The 18279-nt window shown below is 48.1% G+C and overlaps 1 protein-coding gene across 2 annotated transcripts in view; it reads left to right on the top strand.

The window, feature by feature from the left end:
- The window catches only part of TMEM253 (transmembrane protein 253), a 594226-nt gene that overhangs the window by 209239 nt on the left and 366708 nt on the right, over positions 1-18279 (top strand). For both annotated transcript variants that reach the window (XM_069633707.1, XM_069633708.1), the window contains exon 7: positions 4538-4684. In XM_069633707.1, coding sequence (XP_069489808.1) covers positions 4538-4684 — 147 coding nt within the window. The remainder of the gene's footprint in view (positions 1-4537; positions 4685-18279) is intronic.

The raw sequence follows: 18279 nt of genomic DNA, 5'->3' as shown, positions 1-18279 counted from the left end.
GTCCTCTGAAAGACTGGCCTGCTGCCTGATCCATAGGCAATACAGACTCTCCATCCGCTCGAAAAAAGAAGAACGCCTATATGCAGGCCTGAATCTCTGGGGCCACTAACAACATGGCTGAACTGTTTAAAATCAGCAAGGAACTCGCCAATCCTTCTGCAGTCTCCACCTCTCCTCTGCCATCCCAGACCCTCTGCACTGCACTGGCCTCTCATTTCATAACCAAAACTCAGGACATCCTGTCCTTACTCTCCTATTCACCCCTCCCCTCCCCTCTCCCACATCCACTCTCAGGCCTCCCTTGCCCTTCCTCTCCCCTTAGATCCTTCTCGCCTCTTTCTTGCCCATACAACCGGATGAGATCTGTAGACAAGTCCTCTCTATGAAACTCTCCTCAAACAGGGGCTCCCCTGCTCCTCCAGAACTATCAAGGACAACATTGCATCCCTTGCACCAGCCTTGGCTGATTTCTGCAATCACTCCTTTGCCACTGGCTCCTTCCCTCTACCCCTCAAGCACTCCCTTGTGCAACCTCTCCTCAAAAAGCCTTCTGCTGGGCTTCACGTTCTACTCCCATGTGCATGGATCTGCATCCAGGATTGATTACATCTGGACGTCGTGCCTCCTCCTGGGCATATTTAAGGAGGTGGAAGTGGTAGCCATCACATTGTCGGACCATGCGCCTATATCTGCCACGTTCACGGTACCCAACCGCCCGGTGGGCCTGTGGAAGTGGAGGTATCCGGCTCAGATCTTTACGGACAGGGTCCTCAGGGAGGAGGTGAGGGAAGAAATCACTCAATACTTTCAAATGAATCAGACCCAGGGGTTGGACTCAAGGATTGTTTTCGATATGTGATTAATAAAATACATTATTTTTATATACCCTATGGGGCAGAATGGGAATGTGGAGCATCTTTTTTCCAGTGCCCTGCAAATGGGCAATTACTGGGTCCGGCAGGGCCGTAATAACCCGGTAATTGCCCATTCGCGGGCAACGGAACTAAACTAAAGCTGACCCTCACACTAATATATACAAGCAAAAGCTGCAAGGTACATGTTTCAAAGTTCAACTCAACAGAAATGTGCAAAAACTCAAACATATAACTTCAACCAAAACAATCCTAGTGCCTTTCCAGTGGATTGTTTCACGAAAACTGTTCACAATGTTCTGTGTCAAGGCGAGTCCCTTAAAGGCAACACAAATGTCTATTTTACCTGATACTTTCCTCAGGATGGCCAAACAAATGTCCCTTCCACACCACTGGGTGGACTATTGCAAAGAGGAAATCTCTCATAGTTATTCAGGATGGCAACACAAAATGTCCTTTCCCTTATACTGGTTGGAATATGGCAAAGGAAAGTCTTTCCTACTTTTCAGGATGGTTAAACAAATGTATTTTCTCCAATAGTGATTCAAGTGTCTGGTTGACAAAATGTTCAATTCTAACAACAAGTTAATATGACCAAGTCTCTATTTAACACACCAAGTGAGTTTACCGGTAAAACTGTCCTGCCACAAAACTTCTCAACTCAAACTCTTGATATCCTGGTTTACTTTCCTGCCAGGAATATCTACCCTTTTGGCCAACATAGATCCCCTGGAGTACTCCCCTGCCAGGTATCTCTTTCCAAAAAGGTTCACTACGTGATACTCTTATCAAGCCTCTCTGTAACATTCACATTCTCCTTAGGTATCACTCAATTGTACATCTTCAATAGCACAACTTTGTTGACTTCAGTAGTTACTTGTGCCAATTTCCTACATACTGACATCGCATATATGAGGGTTTTTTCAAGCTCTGTCTATCAACCTTTCTTTCAATCTGTTTTGGCTCTTGGCAACGCTTGTTCCAGGTATCTCCCAACTGACATCTCATATCAGGAGAATTGTAAATGTCTACCCCTGGTGTTCTTTCGGTAATGTCTTTTGGCTTAGGCAATACTGATTCCAGGCTTCCCACAACTGATATCTCATGTAATGAAAATTGTACCATGTTTGCCTTCTCTTTTCAGTTCTATTTGGTCAGTGTTTAAAAATGTTTTACAAAAACTCTTTAACATGCTTGCACGTCCCCAGGCCCCATACACTTCTAGGCTGACTCACTTGTTCACTGTACGGCTACTGCGAGGAGCTTGCGCAGGGCCAGTTTTCTCTTCTCGTCACAGTCTCGTTTGGCTCCTGTGTCAGCTTCAAAGCCCTTAACCACCAGAGATAGTGCAGCTCCTCAGGACTGCGTCTCCCTGGGCCCCGTTGCACACCATTCACCTCAGCTTCACCAGAGGTCCCCCTCTCCATCCCAAACACCGCCAATCTGCTGCTGGCAGACGTCTCCTCTTCTCCCCATGGCTCTTCTTCGTGGGATTGCCTCTGCTGCTGGTCTCCCTTTCCACTCTGTGCACTCTGCAGCCCTTCTCCTCTCTCCTTCTTCATTCCTCTTGCTGCAGTTGATCTGGGGATTTAAATGTCCCGCGCAGCTGACTGAGTTTGTGATAACTACACTGCCCATTACTCTTAGTGTCACATATCCTCCATATGGACTCCTTGCTCCGCATCCTTGTCGCAGTACCTGAGGCATTCTGGGACTTGAAGTCCAAGGACATTTCAACTGCTTTTAAGTCATATTGTTGAACAGTTGAATTCAAATACAATCACCATAAACATCAGATGTTTAATATGTTCTAGGTTTACCATGTATACATGAAGACTGAGTAGGGTTTTGTTTAGACAACGTGGCTTTCCGAGTTTTACATTTACATGGTTCTGAATAATGACAGCAGGCCATTAAAAACTCAGGAATTAGGGGATCTTTCTCACAAGAAAGAGAAGTAAACCGCCTCTCTCCTGTTGGAGTCACCACTCTCCCCAGACAGCCATCTCCTGCCATTTAATCCACACTCGGAATACCAACTCCCAGGGTCAGGTTCAGGTAGAGGCTGCCTTGCCCTGGCCACATGGGAGGAGACTTTAGGCTGTGGATCAGTGATGACTCCACAGAATTCATCACACATGCTGCACACGTACCTCTGTATGATGCACACCAACCATGGTGTGATACTCACCTGGCCATATTGGCACCTCACCAGTCCCTGCATGCTCTCTTAATTAGCCCCTATGTTTACACCTCCCTTGGTCTAGTGAAGTGTTGACCAGCACCAGTGTGCACATATTATCATTTGGTGTATATGATCCGTAACACTCCCTCTGTGCTCCTCAAAGGCCCTTATGGGGTTGCTGGCTAGCCTTTGTAGGTATGCGGTGGTTTCATTTACACAAAACTAAAAGTGGAAAGTTTAGGTGTGGCAAATTGATTGCCATGTTAAAAGAGATATATGTATAGAAATTGCAGGGGAGAGGTATGGGGATTGCAGGGTAGAGGGGAGGGGGGTATAGGTGATGACCCCTATCCAAAAGGGAAGAAAATTCAATTATCAATTTCCCATGACCAAACTTACCACATTTACATTTTTTTAGATGAAATGACAGAGAATCGTGGAAAAGGTGTGTCTCCAGTGGCCTTACCAGCCCTAGCTTCATTACCTCACATTTCATCAGTCAGATGTGTGCTTCTCACTGCCCTATGTGCGCTCATCATCAGCATCTGTGTTTCCTTTCCTTCTCCTGTGTGCTCATTGTAGCAGCTTGTTTTTCCTTATCTATTCCTTTGTACTAAGGATCAGTTCATAACAACCTTTGGAGGGTTAACATCTCACTGAAACACCAAAGGTAAAAGAAAGATGCAAATATAATCAATGATTTGACAAAGAAAATTGATATGTTACTAGGACCACTGCATACTGAAAGAAAACAAAACATGCAAAACGTACGTCAAGTCCTATTATATGTAGAAAAAGAAAATTATTACAAATCGCTAACACTTTTAAGAAGTTAGAAAAGTTTTACCAGGTTCTACACTGACTTGTACTCTCTTGGTCAAGTGAATGAATGTTGCTATCACTAATTTTATTTAAATTGTATCCATTTGACTGTCATTGATTATATGTTATTGATGATTTGACTGCTCATGTTAAGTTTAGTATTTTTTACTGTGTGATTCATATCGGAGTGTTGAGCTTATTTTCCATGCACATTTTACTGTTTTAATGTGACATGGAATTATGTTGATTCTTTTATGGTATTTTCTACATTCTGAATAAAGATTATTTTACTACAGTGCCTACTATTACTAAATAAAGTTTAATAAAACCTATGCATTCATATGGAAAACAAAAGCCCTGTGTGGCCAATGTCAGGTTACCCTAAGTGCTCCCCACAGGCATCTATGTATACCTCTCTGTCCAATGGTGTGCCTCCCTAACCTATATGCTCTTCATCTATCACTGTGTCCTCTGCACCAGCCTCTTTGTGTTGGCCGCCAATCACTTGTGTGCACCTCAGTTGTCCTTTCACTCCTAACTCCTATGTGCTCCTCAGTACCCCCTGCCTATAACTTGCTGGCCACAGTCTGCTCCTTTTTAGGTTCTGATTGCTTCTATATTCAGCTTGTCACCACTGTTCCATCTCCTTCTCTTCCAGAAGCATGGCATGCTGGTGATGAAGGGTACTGCAACAGGACTCACCACCATCAGCCTTCTTACCTCACTCCTCACCCTAATTCTCCTTGCATGTCGGAAGCCTGTTAGCCCTCTGCATATACTGAGACGTTACCAGAAGCTAGAGGAGGTAAGGACTTAGGAACCATAACTATTACATTTAATTGACTAGTGCCACAACAAAATGGCATGTTGGGTCTGTGATGCACATGTCAGACAACTAGCACAAATTATTGGGAGAGGTAGATCTTTTGTTTATTTTCGAACTACATGGTCCTACTGGGTGGATTTCCACAGGCAGTTGATTTCACAGTCTGGGATCTGCCACAGAAAAAAACATGTGTTCCCTCTAGTAATGGAATTCAATCCTGTGATGGACAAAATACATGTTCTGACCTAAGGCTTCTGGTGGGCGTATACGTTGTCTAGATGGAAAGAAGGTAACGTGGGACAAACTCATACTTAGACTTGTAAACCAAGCATGATGTCAAAGATAATCCGTTGGCGCACAGGAACCCAATGTAGTTCTCGTTAATAGGAGTTGGAACAAAATGTAAGAAGGCAAAAATAAGACACTCTTGGCTTCATTACAAGTGTGGTGGTCCGGAAACAAGGGTGCCGGTAACCTTTCCGGCAACCTTGTTTCCAGACCGCCACACTACGAGTCTGCCTGCCAGGGCCGCTGCACCCGACAGGTCTAACCCTGCTGGGTGCATCGGCCCCGGTAGGTAGAGTCGTCATGGAAGCAACGGGACCATTCGCAACGGTGCTATTGCTTCCGTCTCCCCACTCCCATGGAGTCCTATTGGACTCCATGGGAATGGGGACTTACAAAATCCGGCAACTGACTTCCCGCACCACCGGACTTGTAATGTCCCTGTGGCACCGGAAAGTCAGGTGCCGAATTCGGTGTTACGCGGTTGGCGGCAACCCCGCCAACCTCGTAATGAGGCACTCTGCCTCATTTTGCACCATGCACCAATTTATCAGCCATTCCTGCATTTAAAGCATTGGCATAATCCAGATTTTAAGCGTGCATTCCACTGAGACGTACTCCTCCTTAGGGATATATTGTAGAATCCACCTAAGCGGCTGAAGTGGTAAAAAGCAGCTCTAGTGACTTTGTTAATACGGCATGGCAACAAAAGATCTGATTCCCAAATTATCCACAGGTTTCTTCTTATAGTCGTAAATGAGGTGGGGAGACCAAATATACTTGGGGGATTCGGCAAACAATGAGGGTTGTTAAACATATGTCTAGATCCTCACAGCAATATTTCTGTCTTTGCAGGCTTAAGCTGTAAGTCATTACTTATTAGTACGCGGCAGAGGGTGTGGGGAGGCCTCTCAGCCAGTGAGGAGGCTCAGAAGGCAGGCGTTCCTAGACCGTAATCCTGCCGACCTGAGCCTCCTCAGGGCTGGCAGCCACCATCTCTTCTCGCCTGGGAATGAAGTCTTCTTCCCTTTCCCCACATTTCCCCTTCTCTCCCTCCCACCACACTTACCTGCTGTTTGGGAGCAAACGCGGTGGAAACACTTCTGTCTCCATCATGTCAGCTCCCGATCTGCGACAGACTGCCAAAGAAAGGAAGAAGGGACTATGTCTTCTCTCCTTTCCATGGCGGTCATTTTTTTTGTTTACTTTTTCCCCTTTTTTTTTGAATGGCTGCCATGGAAAGGGAGAAGAGACTACGTGTTGTCCATTCTCCCTTTCCATGGTGCGCATTTTGTTTACTTTTTGAATTGTTTTCCATGGCCTCCATGGAAAGGGAGAATGGACTTCGTTTTCCCTTCCCCGGCTGGCATTTTTGTAACTTTTTTTTTCTGTTCCGAAACGCAGAGTGTTTCGGACCAGAAAAAAAATGCTTTTAGTACAACGGTTTTACGGGCTGGGTTACTAATAGAAATAAGCTCCTTGCAGGGAGGGCATTACCACTTCAGGTAATGCCCTGGGGCCTTCGCAAACTACAGGCCCCGGGGCATTACCTGAACTGGTAATGCTCTGATTACGTACCGGTAATCCTCATTACTCCTAGTCCTACTCTTCCTCGTCAAAGTACTTCCCTCATGAGGCCCCTGCCTCTGACACAGGACCTTCTTCTATTTCTTTAAATCCCTATAACTGCTCCCCCACATCCACGTCACTCAGTTTCATTTTACCAAGCCGAAGCATGGGACCTTCCCCGCAGGGAGGGTGAGGCGGGTCGTCAGTACTGTGACGAGGAAGAGTAGGACTAGGAATAATGAAGATTACCGGTAAGTAATCAGAGCATTACCTCCACGTCCACTCTTCCTCGTCTCAGTACTTACCTCATGAGGTATACCAAAGCAGCAACGGGGAAAATGTCCCAATGAGACACAGAGCCAAAAACAGTGCAGCAAAACACACACCCACAATAACTCTTAATTCACATCCCCACAGACAAAACTCCAACCCTGAAGAAATCAACCCCCGAGTGGGAGAAACTCAACCCACAGCGGTTGATGAAAATGCTTAGACTAGCCCAGGTGGCAGCCATACAAATCTCTTGCAGAGAAACCCTCCTTGCATCGGCCCAGGAAGCCGCCAAACCCCTGGTGGACCGCCCCTGATCGTGCACAGGCACAGGCAGGCCAGAAGCCACATAGGCCATGGAGATCACAACACGGAACCACCGGAAAATGGAAACCACAGATGCCTTACGCCCAGCCCCAGCCGGACCACAAGCAATCAGAAGACTATCAAATTTTGCGAAATAGAGCAATCCTAGCCAAATACTCCAACACGGCCCGCCGGACATCAATGTTATGCCAAGCCACCTCCTCAGGCGTTTTCGGATCATGAAAGAAGTCAGGGAGAACCAGATCCTGAGAGGTGTGAAAACCGAGACACAACTTTAGGGAGAAATTTCGGACCACACCTCAGCACCACCGAGTCCGGCAGCACCCTCAGGAAAGGAGGGTGACATAAGAGAGCCCCAATCTCCCCAAGCCTACGGGCAGAAGTGATGGCAATAAGAAAAGCAGATTTCAGTGTAAGATGTTTGATATAAATCTGGAAATTGCCTCAAAGGGAGCTCCTTGAAGGCAACGTAAGACAAGAGGGAGATCTCAAGGGGAAAGCCCTTCATCAGTACAAGGACGGTAAGAAGAAAAACCCCAGAGCAACTCCCCACCAACACCTCCCCATCCAAGTGACCATCAGAGTCCCCCAAAAGGAATTTAATGGAGGCCCACTGAGAGCAAAACATGGTAAAACCGCCAGGCCCTTGTCAAAACCCCTCCTGGAGGAATTGAAGGATAGCAGGGAGGCCAGAACGCAGGGGAGGGATCCCAGTCCTCCCATACCAGTCTCGGAAATGGCGCCAATGCCTGCCGAACACCTTCAGAGTGGAGGGTCTAAGAGCATCCATTATGGACTCAACTACAGGACCTGAGAACCCCAGAGATATCAGCGTAGACTGAGCAATAGCCACACTGCCCATTGCATCCAGGTGACTTCCTTCCTTCCCCTTGAAGGAGACACGGCCACCTCGGAACCAGCCAAGGTTCCTAGGACCGAAACTCCAACAGAGAGGGGAACCAACTCCGGCGGGACCAGAACAGAGCTAACAACAACACAGTCACCCTGGACACTCTGATGCGCCGGACCACCCGGGGCAGAAGGGGAATAGGCGGAAAGGCATAATGGAAACCCCAAGGCCACTGTACAGAGAGGGCATCCACCCCCCCAATCCCCTCAGCGTGAAAACCGACAGCAGAAGAGGGGAACTTCTGCTGAGGCCGGGGATGCAAACAGTTCTAGAACAGGGGATCCTAATTTGACACAGGTCACCGCAAAGACCTGGGCCGACAGGACCAGTTCCGCAGAGGAGTGAAACCGGCATCTGAGAAGATCCGCTTGAGCATTGTCCACCCCCCTGATACGTGAGGCCACTAGAGACACCAGATGCGATTCCCCCCAGGTGCCTACCAGCGCAGCCAGAGCATTCAGGGAGCGGCCGGAACCCCTTTTGCAGTGGACATATGCCAAGGCCGTTGTATTGTCCGTTCGGATCAATACTGCCCGACCGTCCAGCAACTCCTCGAAGTACATCAGAGCTCAGAGAATGGCACAACTCTCGCCAATTGGATGATCGATGGCTCTCCCCAGATCTCACAACCCTTGAGCTGAGAGGACCCACAATGTAGACCCCCCCAACCCACTCTGCTGGCGTCGGTAGTAAGAGAGGCCACAGGAGGAAGGACCATGGACACCTCAGCCTGTAGATTTGGAACCCCCGCCCCCATAGCAGGGAGACTCACAGCGCTGGGGACACCAAAATCAAAGCTTCAAAAGCTGAGACGTCGGGAGCCAGTGGGAGAGAGTATAAGACACCATTGGACGTAACTGAAGATGGGCCCAAGAAACTAGAAAACACGGAAGATGCCACGTGCCCCGTAACTTCAGCAACAGGCGAGCCGAGACTTACTGCCTTCTCAGAACCCTCCCAGAACAGCCAGCAAGCAACGGACCCTCCTTATCGACAGGAAAACCCTCTCCATCCCGGTGCAAACCAGTGCCCCAATGAAAACAAGATCCTGAGAAGGCTCCAGCTGAGACTTCCGCCAGTTCACTAGCAAAACCCCAGTCCCGCAATGCCTGGCAGACTAAAGGGAGACGAGGCAGGATGGCCTGCCGACAGGACTCCTCGACCAACCAATCGTCCAGGTAGGGAAAACAATCTGCACTCCCTGCAGATGCAAATGCACCACCAGAGTCGTCACCAGCATGGAAAACACTCCGGGAGCCGATCGCACCCCGGATGGGAGCACTCGGAACCGAAAACGCTGTGATCACATCCAATCCCCCCTGCACAACATCTAGAGTACGTTCCAGCAAAGCCTCCACGTTGAAGCGTTACGTCCGGACAAGCAGTGCAGGGCCTTGAGACCCATAAGCAGATGTCACATCCTAGAAGGCATGGGGTCCAGAAACACCCACAAGTAGAAAACCTGACCCCGAACAGGGAGAGGAACGGGCAAGATGGTAACCCACAACCACAATTCAGAGAGAACGGATCCCATGGCCAACTACTTGGTCCGTGAGCTAGGTACCAAAGTACTAACCATGCAAACCTGGACAGGAGGAGACAGGAACGGCTGGCTACTCATACCCCCCTCCGGAAGGAGCCCATTACCCAGGAAGCCGAACCCCACCGGTCCCATACACCTGCGAGAAGATAGAGATGAGGAGCCAGGGAAAACCGCCAGTCACTGCACTTGCACCAGAGGAAAATCACAGGAAGTTGAAGCAGGCCTGCGCCACAATATAACAGCATGCTTATCAGCCCACAAAAAGATCCAACCTATCAAAAGGAAGATACAGGACAGCTCAGTAGGCCAGCAGAAGAGACACTGGGAACCCCCTGCATGGCCATTACTTCCATGATGTATTAGCAGTTTCTATAATTCCATGCCAGACAAGGGAAAAGAAATTCATCTCCTTCGTCCGACCCCTGCGCAGATCAGAGGAAGAGGACAGGACAAGGAGCCTGCGTCTGTGGCTTGCACAGACCCAAACACACCACTAACCCGCTACCTGTATACACAGCACATGACTGAGATGTGGCTTGAGCCCTGAATCAAGTCGCTGGTAGCCCCATACTCTAAATGGTTCTCCTCAATGCGTAGGCCTTGGAAGGATGAAGGGCCGAGTCAACCCTGCTGAGACTCAAACCCCCGAAGTGTAGACTATGCCAGGCTGCTACCCTTCCTGCCGTAAGATAGTACTTGCAGACGTGTCCAAATCTGTGCCGTTTTCACAGGCTGCACGCAGAGAATGCAGCTAACATCCAGTGCATCCTGGGCTGTGTGTGTCTGAGGAGCGGGCGGTATGTAACAGGCCTGCGACAGAACAGAGCCCCCGCATTTTCAAAGACTCTCTGCCACTGTCACCCCACGACACGAAGCAGAGAGGCCTCACAACAAAGGGAAGGCTAGCCCATATTACCAAGTGCTTGCCATCATTTCTTAACGTCTCCACTTCTCAGTCAGAGCGTCTTCAAAGATGCAGCCAATAAAGATGTGTACACAGAGCATGAGGAAACGGCATGTCGAGCTAATGGGTACCCCTCAAGAAGGCACCAACCAAGAGGGAAAAACCAAACAAAACAGTCCCCTAGGCAACGCCGTATCAAACAGGAGGCATGTTGTTGCATGGCCCCAACGGCAGGGGAATCAGGGCACAAACATTCACAAAACCCCCAACTCCTTACCGCATCCCAGGCCCTGCAGGACCTAGGCCATGATGTCGTCACGCCGGCCTACAACCTTGCAAAACACAACTGGGCGAGGCACCAGCCTCCATAAGGCACACCAAGATGGCCATACGAGCAGGAGAGGGAAAAAACAGCAAGCACAGAGCCCCCTCCCCTCTCCTTACCTTCCCCCGGTGTCGTGCAGGACCCGGGACACAATGCCCATGCTGCAGTACGGAGCCCAGCAAAGAACTGAGCAAGGCAATCCCGCTCAACTGGGACCCCAAGCCCCGCAAGGGACCCAGGAGCAGCGCTGCACCCGAGGGAGCCGAAGACCCCGCCACATTGCCCCCCCCAGGGGGGCAGCAATCAGTGCTCCCCAATGCCCCGCATCGGGAAGAAAAAGTCCAACCTGCCGGAGGCAGGAAAAATTAAACTGATTGACGTGGATGTGGGGGAGGATTTCTTTAAATATAGGTATTTAAAGAAATAGAAGAAGGTCCCGCGTCGGAGGCAGGTGCCTCATGAGGTAAGTACTGGGATGAGGAAGAGTGGATGTGAAGATAATACCCCCCCCTGCTCGGGGCTTATTGCTTGGATATCACCATATTCAGGCTCGCCAATAGTGAAGAGAAAGTTTCAAATGACCCAGAAACGTGGACACAGATTTGAATATCATCCAAAAAGGAATGATGTTGTTACTGAAAATTGAAAACTATATTCATTAGCGGTTGAATATAGAGATTAAAAAGTAATGGCGATAGAGGGACTCTACAGGCTAGTCTGATTGGTTTGGATATAAAAGGGCCAATCTTTACCATTTGAGACCAATCAGATAGGAAGCTCTCAAACCAAGATACAGTCGGATCATTCATCCCATTAAGGGCTTTCTGATGTGTCAACAGTACTGAGTGTTCCACAGTATCAAATGCTGATAAGTGAAGCATAACCAACAGAAAAAGGTGATTCTCATCAGCGTGGGCAAGGATATCATCACACACAGCTGTCAGAAAAAAAGGCAGATTGATGCAAATCCAAAATGTTATTATGTTCAGCAAATTGTGGATCAACATATGGATCAATGCATGTAAAACGAAAATGTGCCAGAGACATAAATCAGCATTGTTAGGTAGAAAATCCCTTTTCTGCCTATGTACTAATTGTCTTCAAATCTTTGCTTTATTTTTGTGAGGCTTTGAATATTTTCCTCTAGTAACATGCATTCACATCACTCCTGGGCTGCAACGCATATTTTTGTGGCCCAAAGGTGGGAGCTACTGCTAAGGTTCCCATCAGAGCCTCTAGGTAAGTATCTTGAACCAGACATTTGCACTGGTTCTTAATGTTGACAGTGTGCTTTAATGTAATCAATCCTTGCACTGTAACCATTTTAGGTCAGAGGATAACTTTTCAAATGAATGGATTGTGTCCTATCACATATTCCTCATCTTTTGGTAGGTACCCTTCCAGCTTCAGCTGCTTCAGAAACATTTTTTTGGGCAGAGGGCGCTGTGCGTCGATGCAGTCGACACGATGTCCTTTGAGGGCTTCCATCCCAGGGTCAACCTCATCGTTGGTATACATAGCACGCGCAGCGCCCGTTGGCTTCAGTTCACTTTCTCTGTGAAAGCTAATGCTCCGAGAAATACATCGCGCTTCAGTTCTTGTTAGAACTGCGATCGAGTACGATGACTTTGCCTCAAACTCCATCAACCCCTGAAGACTGGGTTCAAAAAATGTCTAAAGAGGGACTGCGGCACAAAGATGTCCCTCACAGATCCTCATTGAGTGTGTCTGTTGTGCCATGGCGTGGAGCATAGGACAGCAGACTGTAAGGCCTGTCAGTCCATGACTGGTAAGGCTCTGAAAGAGCGTAAAGGGAAATTAGCGATGGTTAGGCCCCCAACTAAATCCCCCGCAATGACTCTGATGAAGAAACGATCGTCCGATGAGTCGAGAAACCTCTCTACACGAAGGAAAAGATCAAAGAAACGTTTACGCTCCAGAAGCGGGTCGCACCATTCTTCGTCCTCATCAAGAAAATCGAAGAAATGGTGCTATAGATCGCCTTCTACTTCTTCTTCTGAATCTTCTCCCGAGAGAAGTATAACCTGTCCAGCCAAATCCTCTACTCCAGCTCAGTGGGAGGCATTCAGACAGGAAATGCTTAAAATATTCGAGAAGGAGGCCCAGACCCCCTCAAAACAGAAAGAAAAATGCAATGCTCCTGTCGAGCCGTCGAAAGCCAACGGAGAACGAATTAATCCTGCCCTCAAGCCCGGGACACAGGCTGGAGACACCTGGGGAACCGTTGAGGTCTCGACCCGACAGAAAACCGCTGAAGACTTAATAGAATTGAGGGTCAAGCCCTTTGAGGGTTCCGTTGACACCTAAATCGACACATAAATCAACAAAGTCCTTGGCGCCATTAGCATTGAGGCCATCGGTGCTAAGGCCATCAACGCCATTACTGTCAAAGCCATCAACCCCATCGGTGCTTTTGTCCTCAAAAACACCAGTAATTACAAAGGAAGTAGAAAAATCATACAAACCTTTGCCAAGGAAGGGTGTTTTTAAATCCTTAACCTCTATTTATGAAGATCACGAGGCGTCGGACCAGTCCACTCCTCCTTTTGGTTTGGAGTTTGGCACTCCAACTCCAAATATTCCTGATGCTCTTATCTCAGAAGAGTCTAGACTAAAAGATTTATATGAAAATCTTGAAACACCCAGTGGGATTGACACATCACCGGAGCTTGAGTTTGGAAAGACAGACCCGGCAGACCATGCATATCACTAGGGTTATTGGGCCTCATTACGAGTCCGGCGGTAATCCTACCAGTGCTTCCGGTGGGTGGCCACCAGACTCGCAACACTTTACGAGCACCTGACTTCCCAGTGCCACTGGGACATTACACGTCCCGGGGGATCGGGAGGCCAAGCGCTGGTAAATGTTGATCTTCATTCCCATGGAGCCCAATAGGACTCCATGGGAGTGGGGAGACGGAAACACTGGCACTGTTAAAACTTCACTAAAAACCCTCTGGGCGGGTGCCATGGTGCCTGACAGGTCTGACCTGCCGGGCTTAATGGCCCCCGCCCACAGGGTTGTAGTGTGGCGGTCCGGAAAGGGGTGTCGCTGCAGTACGACCAGGACTCATATTCTGGACCACCACACTCATACTGACCCTATTGATTTCCTGGGATGGGGCAGACCTGGACCACCATTCGAGTAAGACAACCTAACATACATTCTTGACAAACGTCCACAGAAGGATCCTGTACTTCATTTTCATGTTACCCTCCAAAAAAGGGTTACGGCAAATTGGGAGGTTCCAGAATCTAGTCCATCGGTTAATAAGGAGCGACCAAAAAATATAGGCCATCATGTAGTGATCCCAGCTACTTATCTAAGCATCCAATATCAGAGATCCTGGTGGTTCAAGCAGCGTTGTCTAATTTTAAACAGGCTGCATAGCTACATACCCAACCATCCCATTGGACAGGGATGATAAACGTTTCGACGCTTGGGCTAGAAAGGTATTTTCTGCCGGGAGCAAGGCTCTGAAGTCTGCAAATGCCACTTGCGCCCTAGTAAAGTTTACATTCACCCTGTGGGACTGTGTAGCCATGCCAGCTGATCATATTCTCGAAGGGGAAGAAAGAGACGGCTTGCTGAACATTGTAAGAGACGGTAAGGAGTCTATGTGTGAGTCTCTTCAACCAGGGTTGGATTCAGCTTATAACATCAGCAGAGCCATGACGGCAAGCACTGTAATATGCAGATGTGTGTGGTTGAGGAAGTCAGGTTTTGCACCAGACGTGCAGTCTAGGCTCCTCAACATGCCCTTTGACCGCACTCAGCTGTTTGGCAGCAAGGCTGACGAAAAGCTGGAGAAGCTGCAGACCTCGAAGGTGGCAGGCAAATCCCTTGGTGCCGCTATCAGACAATCACAGCCATCTCACCCCAGTGGACCATCTTGGAGGGTAGGACCATTCAGCTCTACTCCTCAGTTGGAGGAGCGAGAGGACTTGCAGGTCAAAGGAGCCAAAAAATATTCTCTCGTTGTGGAAGAGGGAGAGGTGCAAAGTCCGCCCAAGCAACGGCTGCCTTACCATCAGCCAGTAAGATAGCTCAGCGGGTTTAGTGCTCGCTGCTGCGATCTGAGCATGATCTGCAGGTCGCAGGTTCGGATCCCGGCAAGGCTAACTCAGCCTTTCATCCTTCGGAGGTCGATAAATGAGTACCAATTCTGGTTGGGTGATATTGTATGTAAATATGTGCTCTGTAAAGCACTTTATATAAAGGTGTTATATAAATAACACATCATTATCATTATTATCATTATCAGCTGCTGCTTCAGCCACCTCAAAACCTCTCGGAGGCCTTATCGCACAGGATCTCAGCGGGAGGCAGACTCTCACGGAATCTGAAAGAATGGCAAAGTATTACTTCAGATGCAGGAAAATTAGAAACAGTAGCCCAGGTTACTACCTTCCCTTATTAAAAAGGTCTCATGCGTTACTACTGACTTCTGCAATTGTATTCGCAATTGTATTCGCTCTCCCCTCTTGCTTCTCCACTTTTTCACTGCTCACTCTCTGTTCTCTCCTCCTCTCCCTTTCTACCTTTTCCTATCTCCTCCCCTCATCCCCTTACTTTCTTCTATGCACTTACTCCATCAGAATTGTCCCTGCACCTTGTATGATAGCAACCTTGTTTGTCTCCTCCCCCTCTCTTACTTGTTTTCTCCCCCCCACCCCTCCAGCACTATCCGAAAAATGTCAGCAGGCCTAGTACTTTAGTCGCTTGTTTTGTTCCTCCCATCCCTTTCTGCACCCCTCTCCCTCACCTTTTGTTAATCTCCGCTCTATCAGAAATGTCGTCAGGCCTAGTATGGTAGTCACCTGTCTGTTTCCATTTCCTTCCCACTCTCCCCCTCCATTCCTTATCTATGTCTTAGCTCTTGCACTATCTGAAATGTTGCCAGGCTGAGTACAATTGTTAATTTCACATTCGTATTGTTCATGGCCTGTAAGAATGTCATTGTATTTTCCCTTGTTCCCTCACTTGCCTTGAAGCGCTTTCAAACACATTGTGTATAGGCGCTATATAAATAAACTATCATATCATATCATCCAACGTTCTGGATCTGTTCCTTTGCAGGAAAGTTTAAGCTGGATAGAGAATGGTGCTATAGAACCAGTACCTGTGATGAAGGGAACAAAGGCTGGTACTCTTGCTATGTCCTAGTCCCTAAGAAGGATGGAGGATTGAGACCCATTTGGACTTGAGATGCTTGAGCAAGTTCCTCAGGAAGGACAAGTCCAAACTGGTCATGCTTTCTCAGATCCTTCAGGCCTTCCAGCTCCAGGATCGGATGTGTCAGTGGACCCTCAGAATGCTTACTTTCATGTGCCTATCCATCACAAGAACAGAAAGTACCTGAGGTTCGCCGTTTGAGGTTCTCATTATCAATTGAGTTCTGCCATTCGGGCTGACCGCCCTGAGGGTTTTCACCAAGTTTATGGTGGTGGTGGCAGCGAGTCTCAGGAGAGGGGGAATTCACGTCTACCCCTTCCTGGATGATGACTGATCACGGCTCATTCTCCCACACAGGCCCCAGAACATCTCAGCATAACCTGCCACTCTCTCCACAGTCTGGGCTTCTCCCTCAATTTGAAGAAGTCACACTTGATATCATCTCAAAGATTGCAATTCATCACAGCTGTCCTGTTCGGAAAAGCCTTGCCACCCAAGGTGAGGGCTAAAAACATTCTGCAGATGGTCACCAAATTCCAGAGTGCACAGACCTTTTGAGGTTGCTCGGCCTCCTGGCATCCTGCATTATTTGGTGCCAGAGGCTCGCCTGAGAATGAGATCCCTTCAATGGGCACTCAGGACACAGTGGTCTCAAATCCCGGTCAAGATGTCAGACCTTCTTCAGGTTCCGAGCAGGGTTGCACAGGATCTCCTTTGGCGGGCCTGCAGCAACAATATTCTGAAGTGAGGACCTTTTTGGCAACCATGCCCAGAGATAACGGTAGTTACGGATGCCCCACTCACGGGGTAGGGAGCCCACGCCAACGATCTGACAATCAGCAGTCATTGGTCTCCATCGGAGTCCAAACTACACATCAATCTTTTAGAGCTGAGGATGGTCAGACTTGCGCTGAAGGCCTTTCTACCCTCTGTAAGGCGAAAGGATGTCCCGATACTGATGGACAACACAGTGGCCATGTACTACCTCAACAAAAGAGGAGGCGTAGGTTCACTACTACTGTGCAGAGTGGCAATGCAGCTCTGGATCTGGGCAATTCAAGAAGAAATCTCCCTATCTGAGGTTCACCTAGCCGGAGCAGAGAACACGTCGGCAGACGCTCTAAGCAGGCCCTTCACAGTCTGCCACGAGTGGGAACTAGATCATGAAGTCCTTTAAGAGATCTTCACCCTTTGGGGAACCCCTCAAGTGGATCTGTTTGTGACCAATGTCAACCGGAAGTGCAAACTGGTCTGCTCCAGGGAATTTCCCCCAAGAGGAGCTCTACAAAAAGCCTTCATAGTGGATTGGGAGGTTCCACTTCTCTATGTGTTTCCTCAAGTCCCCGTCATTCCTCACTTGATCATGAGGTTGAGAAAGTACCGGAAACCCTTGATCCTAATTGCTCCGGATTGGGCCACAATGACGTGGTACCCGGACCTTCTGGACATGTCATATGCCCTCCAGTGCGACTTCCACAAAGAGAGGACTTTCTCTCACGAGAGAGGGTTGGGTTCTCTATCCAGAGGTCAAGACACTCAACCTTCGCGCATGGTTTCTGAGAGATTGAGATATAAGGATTGTCCTTGTACCACTGCCATTGGAATAAATTCTGCAGCTGGTGCAGGGAAAAGAATGTGGATCCTTTTCAGTGAATACACCTATAGTGTTATCCTTTTTTGTTACACTTGCCAAATCCGGGGCACCATATTGGAACAATAACAATAAAAGGTTATTTGGCAGCGCTTTCAATCTTCAAGCACACACCTGAAGAGGTATCTTATTTCAAGATGCCGTTAATCATTCAATTCCTGCTCACTAACATGTCCCCCTACACCATTTCAAGTGACGGTTTGTGATCTCAATCTTGTGTTCAAATTTCTAATGTGTGCTCCCTTTGAGCCACTCCATTCATGCCCACTAAGGCTACTAACATTTTAAAACATTCTGTTAGGTGCATTGACATCAGCCCGCAGGTAGAGTGAGTTGCAGGCCTTATCTAGTAATCCTCCATTTATTATTTTTCACAAAGACAAGGTTGTCCATAGGGTTAAACCTTCTTTTTTGCCATAAATTGTATCAGATTTTCATTTGTCTCTGAAAAGTGTACTACCAACATGTTATCTGCCTCCACATCCTATCAAGGAAGTGGAAAAACTACATAGGCCCGATTCCAGAATGGCTTTGAGCTTTTATATTTCAGTGATGGCGAAAATACGACAGCATGATCACATTTTCATGTGGTA

The sequence above is a fragment of the Ambystoma mexicanum genome, chromosome 13 (assembly GCF_040938575.1).
Source record: "Ambystoma mexicanum isolate Mex_15411 chromosome 13, UKY_AmexF1_1, whole genome shotgun sequence".
Lineage (NCBI taxonomy): Eukaryota > Metazoa > Chordata > Amphibia > Caudata > Ambystomatidae > Ambystoma > Ambystoma mexicanum.
This window is presented reverse-complemented; position numbering and strand designations above follow the sequence as displayed.